We start from the raw sequence: 8,016 nt of genomic DNA, 5'->3' as shown, positions 1-8,016 counted from the left end.
CCTAAAAATACCACACTCGCTTTCTTAAAATATGAATATTATCTAAATATTATCTGCTCACTCATCTGCACGACATAAACCTTCATCACTGACTAAATTAATCGACATTACAGTTACCTGAATCTGTCCTCGTGTCTTCTGTGGGGAATTTGGTAAAATCTTCGCTACATTCAAGCAATCCATGTTTATGATATTTTCTTACTGTATCACTTACAGTAAGATTTGAACATCGCGCCACCGCCAGTGTTTGCTTTTATAGCAGCTGTGTCGTCACGTTCCTCTGGACCAATCAGAATCGAGGCCGCGCGCAGCCGCGTTTGCGCACAGATCTATAAAAGAACCGATCAGTTTTTTGTTTTTTTTTTAATTAATGTCAAGATACCAAAGATAAAAGTACATAAAATATTAACATTATATATAAATATAAAACAATATATATAAAAGGTGACAATGTGTTCCAGGGTTTCACTTCGCTTTTTAAGGATGTACTGTTTGGCCTCTTTAGACACAAAACTTTTTTTTTTTCTAAATTTTGTTAGCTTTTAAATACCCACCGATCCAGCACAACTCTGTTATTAAATTAATCAAATAAACTGTAAACTATAGTAATGTACAGATCTATGCGGAATGTGGCGTCGCTCATCACGTGACTTCCGCATTGAGTTTTAAAACTTAATAATTGACTGTGTGTCAACAACACTTGAGCTTCTCTCTCTTCTGCTGTTTCAAAGGTCTCTAGTCCAGCAGAAGATATCATCATGAGCGACTGGAGGAAGATGAACAGAGACGTGAGTCACATTAATGATTATTTATCAAACACACAGCACTAGAGTTCGAAGAAGTGTGTGTCGATTATGAAATGTGTTCATAAACTGCATGCTCATAGCTCACTATTAACTGAATGTGAGTATATACTTCTTAGAAACTGCAGTAGATAGTTATTATTAGTATGTCAAAATGTATGCAAGAATAAATGTTTAAACATTGTTTTGATATGACAAGTGCTTAATATTTTTGTTTAAATTTTAGTTACATTTTTAGTCATCCTGTTGTGTGTTTTTGTCATTTTTATTAGTTTTAGTTTCTTATGGATATGTTTTTTTATGTTTTACTTTATTTAGATTTTTGTCATTTCACTACTTCAAATTAAAAATGTGAGAAAGTGAAATATTGCTTTTGCAAATAGCTGAAATAAAAAAAAATATATAAAAATTCATCTAAATATTATTTTATATCAAATCAAAATTTTATTTAATTTTAAACTTTTAATTTTATTTAAATTTATAGTTAACCCTGGATATGATCTCACTGCTATGCAGTTTGGTTTTATTTGTATTTATAATTAATAACATTGTGCATAATATATTAATCAAATATATTAATTAACATTTTATTTTAATATATTAATTTATTAATTAATATAGGAATACATGTGTAAAATATATTAAAATATTTTATATATTAATATAAAATATTGTATATTTTAATTAATGTTTAATATTTTATTTAGAAATTTAAGTATAAATAAATAGAAATAAATGTGATTATTTTGCATTCTATAAAAACCCTAACTTTAGCTAATCCAATAAAAAAAAGGCATGAAAGAGATGTTGAAAATCACAGCTGATATTACTTGAGGTTCTTTTGTCACACTGGAAATGGCCATTATGTCATGCAGTTTTATTCTGCACAAAATTGGTCCAAAATAATAAATCATCCTAGTATATTGCATGCATACAGATAATTCCCATGGCTGTGCACTGTTTGCAGAAATAGTGAGTGTAGTGTGCTATCCGTCAGATGTAGGTGTGCTGTAATGACGGGTGTGTCTCCAGCAGGTGCCGCTGTGTGTGTGTTTATCTGTTGCACTGAGGGATTCTGGGTAAATGTGTGTTTGTCTGTGTTGTTTTTGACAGGAGCTGGAGCTTCAGTTCTCTCCCAGCCGCTGGTCACACAGGATGTCCGCCGATGACGTGATCAGAGCCCATGTGGCCGCTCTCAAAGCAGGTGTGTGTGTGTGTGTGTGTGTGTGCTGACACAGTGAAATAGCTCATCTTCACCCATATAAAGACAGAAGGTAAATGAGCTAGATTATTAATGAGCTTTGAGCATGTGACCTACATCTGTGAGTCCTCAGTGGGGTTGTGTTGTGTTTGCCGTGAGCATGCGCTCAGATCAGGTGTGTGTGTGTGTGTGTGTGTGTGTTTTTTATTGCGTGTGTGTGTGTGTGTGTGTGTATGTTTTGTATGCAAACAAAAATAAATCAATTTCAAACAACAACAATAACATGGACGTCCCGTACGGTGATGGTGACGGAGAGAAGCTGGACGTTTATGTTCCCAGCAGCTCTAGTCCAGGTGCGCATGAGTCTCTAATTATCTAACAAATGTCAAAAGAATCAATTCTCATTTATACTTAAATATCAAAAAAAAGTAAACACACACATTAATAAATCACCAATTCTCTGTATTTTTTCTATTCAGAAAACTGAACTAAATATAGTCATACGTAGAGGTGTGCTTTACAATTTCAATTAAATTCATTTTTTATATATATATAAAAATAATAATATAACATTCCTATGTATTAATAAAAATTAAAACATTCAAAATAATACAATAAAAATTATATTTCAGAAATTAAGCCTTTACAAAAAAATAAGCCATTTAAGCCATTAAGATTTGCAGTATTATAAGGACAATTAAGTGCATTTATTGTGCATTATTATAAATATGTAATAAATTGCAATAAATAAATCAGCAATTCTCTGTTCATTCTATTTTCTTTTTATTCGGTACTGAAAACAGTCAAGAATTGTGTACTTGTATATGAAAAAATTAATTAAAAAAAATATAATAAATGTTATTACAAAATATTTTCTTTTATGTGACATTTCTGTATGTTTTTTTGTGAGATTAGCTCATTGTAAATCATTTAGAGATTTCAGTTGCGTCTGCTGCTGAATATGAAGCTCTGCGTGTGTGACTGTCTGTCTGTGTAATGTGTTTCAGACGTGCCGCTGCTCATTTACTTTCACGGAGGATACTGGCAGTTCCTCAGGTCTGATCCGTCACCTTCTCCTCATGTTTCTGTTCATTTCTATTTCCAGGGACATTTTCATGTGATTTCCAAATCAAATATCAGCGTCAGAGACAGCAGAGCTTCACATTTGCATTGTGCCCCTGTGCTTTTCAAGCTCAGACTCACAACAAGGGCACTGAGCTGATCGTTGTTGTGTAATATAATAATCAGCATAAAGGAAAGAGAGTTGTGATTGTGAATTAAAATGCTATTTATTTATTTAAAGCTCATGTTTGCTGTGCTTGTTTGTAGGGCTTATTAAATAAAAATATATTTAAAACACTGTAAAAAAAAAGTGTTTTTAAGAAAAAATATTTACAGCATTACAGCTGTAAAATTTTAAAATGAATAATGAATAGATAAAAAACTAAAAATAAAAAACTTTATAGACATACATAAATACAACTAAAATGACAAAAATATACAAGAAAATGCCTAGAATTGAAGTATTTAATAAACTTAAAATGAAAAAAAAAAATTTTTTGTTTCTTAAAACTAAAATAAAAAATTAATAATATAACAAATATATATTAGAACAAATATAACAAAAAAAAAATATATATATATTTACTGGAAATATAAAAAATAAAACAACTTATTTTTATTTTTATTTCAGCTAGTTTCAGCAACATTTCGACATTTTTCTCATTTTCAATAGGTTTAACTCATACTAAAATAAATAAAATACTAAAAAAATACTAAAATAATAAAATTAATAAAATCTATATAGACATATAAAAAAAAAACTAAAATTAATAAAAACGACAAAAATATATACCAAAACATTTTTGTTTCTTAAAACTAAAATAAACAATTAATAATATAAAAAAATATATATTAGAACACCTTAGTTTATTTTTATTTCAACTAGTTTACATTTTAAATTATTAAAATCTCAAGAACATACAACAAAATCACTAGAATTTAAATAACTAATAAACTAAAAATGAAAACTGAAAAAATAAATAAATAAAAAATAAATAAATAAAAAAAAAATTACTGGAAATAAAAAATAAAAAAAAACCAACAACTTATTTTTATTTCAGCTAGTTTCAGCAACATTTCAACATTTCTCATTTTCGATAGGTTTAACTCAAAATACTAAAATAATAAAATCCATAAAGACATATAAAAAAAAAACTAAAATTAATAAAAACGACCAAAATTACTAAAACTTAAATGACTAATAAACGTTCTTTTCTCATTTTGCTTAGTTTAATTTAAAGTACTACATAAAATAACTAAAGGTAAAACTGAAATAAAAATTCTAAATTATTTTTAAAGTAAATAAATAAATAAAAAGACGAAATTCCCCAATAAAATTATTAAAATGAAAACAGAAAATCTAAAAATGAATCAAACTAATTGCTAATGTTAGTAAGTACTGTAATAAGACCTGAATAATGTGGTTACAGTAAGGACGAGTCGGGGTTTCTAGCCGTGCCATTGGTCCAGAGGGGCGTGGTGGTGGTCGCCGTGGGTTACAGCATCGCTCCCAAAGGTACGGTCCACAGAGAGGATGATGCTGACTGTCAGACTTTGCCAGGGTGTTGTTTATGTGTATTAATGTTGGTCTCTTCAGGGGATATGGATCTGATGGTGTCACAGGTGCGCAGGAGCCTGGTGTCTGTCATTCAGCAGTATTCACACATCAGGTCTGTTCAGATGTGAGGTGAGGTGAGGTGGCTGATGGGATACCTGTGCTTCATGGCGTCTCTCTGTTGTCTCGCAGTGGTCTTTATCTGTGCGGTCATTCGGCAGGAGCTCATCTGGCCGCGATGGTTCTGTCCACCGACTGGACACAGTACAACATATCACCACAAATCAAAGGTAAGAATTAACCCCGTAAAGCCTGACATGTGAAATAATAGAACTGATTTTGATATTCAGGTCATCTGTTCTCTGTTTTCCGTCTTCTCAGGTGCGTTTCTCGTCAGCGGCGTTTACGACCTGCAGCCCATTCTGTCCACCTACGTGAACGAGCCGCTGAAGATGACCGAGTGAGAGCCTCACCTCTGTGCAAAGTCTTTGAAAAGATGCTGCTATTATTCTTAAAGAGCCAGCCGCAGTAACTTGGTTTTGTGACATCATGCTGTGAAGCTCCGCCCACAAGTGGAATCTCATTGGTCCTGTGTGTTAAACATGCTGTTTACACTAAATTAAGGATCTCAGTGATATCAGCGTGAGTTTGTGTTTTCAGGAGGAAGTGTGGCGATTAGGAACAGCCCCAGTCACTTCCTGCCGCCAGCAGCTCACGCGCTCTCCGCTTCCTGTGACATCGTCGTCGCCGTCGCGCAGAACGACTCGCCCGAGTTTCGCAAGCAATCGGAGGAATATTTCAAAGTGAGACATTATCATTTATGCACATTATCAGACACTATATTATTTTAATGTGATATTTTTGTGTTGTTGTAGGCTTTGGAATCTGCCGGTCTTAAAGTCTCTTTTGAAGACGTTCCCAACACGGATCACTTCAACATTATAGAGCAACTCGTCGATGAAAATTACCATCTGACTAAGGTTAGCTGCTCATGTTAGGCCTGCATGATTTGGGCAAAATAACAAATTGCAAATCTTCCTTGCTTGCTTATTTATTTATTTATTCACTGATAAATTGCGATTGTGGTTCAGAATGCATGTTTTTAAAGCTTCTGATTTGCGGTGCTTGTTTGGAGGGCTAAATAAATAAGTAAATAAGTAGATAAATACAAGCATAATACAGTATTATTATTATTAATAATAGTAATAATAATAGTATATTATTACTTTTAATAATAATAATATTTAACTATGCATTTATAATAATGCATTTAATATTTAAATATGCAACTATATTATTTATTATTATTATTAAATAAATAAATAGAAATATTAAACAAAATAATATTTTTATTTTTAATAATAAAAATAAGATTACTATTGTAGCATTTCACTAATTGTTTTATATTAATATAAATATTAAAATACTAATATTTAATTTAATATTCATTACAATAGTGAATACTTTTATTATTATTATTGTAATATTTTACTGTAAAATCAGTCTATATAAGAAAAATTAAATATTTGTTTTCATTTACAGTACAACTGTAACAATACTGATTACAACTAATTAAATAAAATGACTAATTATATACTAATAAGTTGTGCAACAATGCTAGTATTTATGGTTGTCCCTAGTTTCTTAAATTTCAAAATAAATTAAATTTTAAAACAAAATTTCATCTGAAAACCTCAGGAGGCCCTTAAGCTTCTGTTTGTTACAGCCATTTCTAAATGATTTTTAATGTCAAGTTTTGGGAAGATGAGCTGATTATGAGCCAATGCTGTGTAAAATAACTTTATTTTTTAATTTAAATGTAATAAGCCTTTTTTAAAATTGCCTTTTGCACTGAGCTGTATCATAATTTCAGGCTATTTTGATTAATCGTGCAGCTACTGATCAGCGTTTCATATTTCTAAAGCTCCTTCTAAAGATGATGGGGCAAAAAGTTGACGATCGCCAGATTACCCAGAATGCACTGCGCTGGAACAGACCTGTGAGTTGAGCTCAACGAGACCTCACTCTTTGTCCAATCAGACGCTAGTATTACGTGTTTTATGTTATTATTGAGACAGCAGCAGTGTATGTCGTACATTCAAGCTTCTGCTGGGAGGAATTTACTGTAAACGTCTTTAAATGGTTATTTAAATGTGTTTTAAAATGAAAGTGTTTAACAGATGTGCCATGAATCAGTCGTTGATCAGATAAAGTCACAAATGAATAAAGCAAGTATTTAACATTCAAGTGATTTGTTTTGATTGATGGAACTGGAAACAGCTCTCGCTCTGCATTGTTTAAATTGCACAGATGTCTTTGTTTTAGGTTTTATGAATGGGCACAGATTACTCTGCTGGACAAACCGGTTTAACCTGGTCTTGCCCTGGTCAGACTTGTTTGGTTTATTGTTGTTAGCTAGTCAAATCGAAAGACACTGGTTTACACATTTGTAGCAAGGGAACTGTATATGAATATGGTGTTTGTGTGTGTTTTGAAGTATTTCAAGTTCAATAAAATGCTGAAAAAAAAAATGAACACATTCGTTGTGATTATTGTTGCTTGTTCGTGTCACAGGCCGGTCCAGAAGATAATGGAGATAGTGTTTATAAAAACAATACAGTCTCTGTATTGGAGGTCTGATATTATTCAAGACATTAACACAGACAAACCGACTTTTGTGTTCAGTGTACTCTTATAATATCCTTAGAAACATTTAGGATCTATATTATGACAAACTGTACATACACTGCATCCAAAAATTTGATTTTTTCCTGGTAAAATAAAGGTAAAATAAAAAAATAAAAAAAACTCATGAATATTAATTAGGTTACGTCGCCGTTCCTGCTTGCCGATTTTTTCCAGTTGCGTAACCTAATTAATATTTAAAAGTGAAGTCGCACTGTGATTCTTTGATTGGTCGGCTAACTTAGCGCTCACTTCCCGACGTCTGCTTTCAACCAATCAGCGGAACGGACGTAGCGTTGCGTAATTAATATTCAAGAGGCGTCGCGTTTCATGGGCGGGGCTACGCGTTAGCGGTGTGTTGGCAGCCGGCGGTTCGCTTCGTTCTGAACGGGCGAGGGAAAACGGTGCCAGAACCGGGATGGAGGGGGATGAAATACAGGCCCTTAACACACGACACCTAAACTCCCACATCGGATCTGAGAGAAATACAGGTAAGTATATGACGTAATTCCGAGAAGAATCATTCAGGAAACTCAAGCGTTTCGTCTTCAGCCGCAATATAAAGGGTTTAAATCCGGGTTATTCAGCAAAAAACTAGTTAGGGAGTTAATTCAGTCTAATGTGTTTGTTATTAAAATTAAAATTTCCAAGAAAATCAATATATTATCGGCTAACTCACTAACAGCAAAAAAAGAAAGGTCTAAACGCTC

The 8,016-nt window shown here is 32.3% G+C and overlaps 2 protein-coding genes across 2 annotated transcripts in view; one reads left to right on the top strand and one right to left on the bottom strand.

Annotated features, from left to right (window-relative positions):
• Positions 1–223, bottom strand: part of LOC109086856 (thymidine kinase, cytosolic-like) — a 5,518-nt gene extending 5,295 nt beyond the window's left edge. Inside the window, exon 1 of the mRNA XM_042766998.1 lies at positions 107–223. Within this exon, the coding sequence (XP_042622932.1) occupies positions 107–183 (77 nt within the window). The 5' untranslated portion in view covers positions 184–223. The remainder of the gene's footprint in view (positions 1–106) is intronic.
• Positions 224–633: 410 nt separating this feature from the next.
• LOC122133907 (kynurenine formamidase-like) lies at positions 634–6,779 on the top strand. The gene is made up of 12 exons (XM_042766997.1): positions 634–788; positions 1,917–2,019; positions 2,283–2,357; positions 3,012–3,060; positions 4,497–4,582; positions 4,664–4,736; positions 4,814–4,911; positions 5,003–5,083; positions 5,182–5,193; positions 5,282–5,424; positions 5,497–5,601; positions 6,546–6,779. The coding sequence occupies exons 1-12, from the start codon at positions 759–761 to the stop codon at positions 6,627–6,629; spliced, it is 939 nt and encodes a 312-aa protein (XP_042622931.1). The 5' UTR covers positions 634–758; the 3' UTR covers positions 6,630–6,779.
• The last annotated feature ends 1,237 nt before the right edge of the window (positions 6,780–8,016 follow it).

The sequence above is a fragment of the Cyprinus carpio genome, chromosome A11 (assembly GCF_018340385.1).
Source record: "Cyprinus carpio isolate SPL01 chromosome A11, ASM1834038v1, whole genome shotgun sequence".
Taxonomy (NCBI): Eukaryota; Metazoa; Chordata; class Actinopteri; order Cypriniformes; family Cyprinidae; genus Cyprinus; species Cyprinus carpio.
This window is presented reverse-complemented; position numbering and strand designations above follow the sequence as displayed.

What these genes read in the sequence shown, in the direction of transcription:
- LOC122133907 (XM_042766997.1), top strand. Translation starts at nt 759, where the DNA reads ATGAGCGACTGGAGGAAGATGAACAGAGAC. An exon ending in CAGCAGTATTCACACATCAG is followed by an intron (nt 4,737 to 4,813) that starts GTCTGTTCAGAT and finishes GTTGTCTCGCAG; the next exon opens with TGGTCTTTATCTGTGCGGTC. An exon ending in AATCGGAGGAATATTTCAAA is followed by an intron (nt 5,425 to 5,496) that starts GTGAGACATTAT and finishes GTGTTGTTGTAG; the next exon opens with GCTTTGGAATCTGCCGGTCT.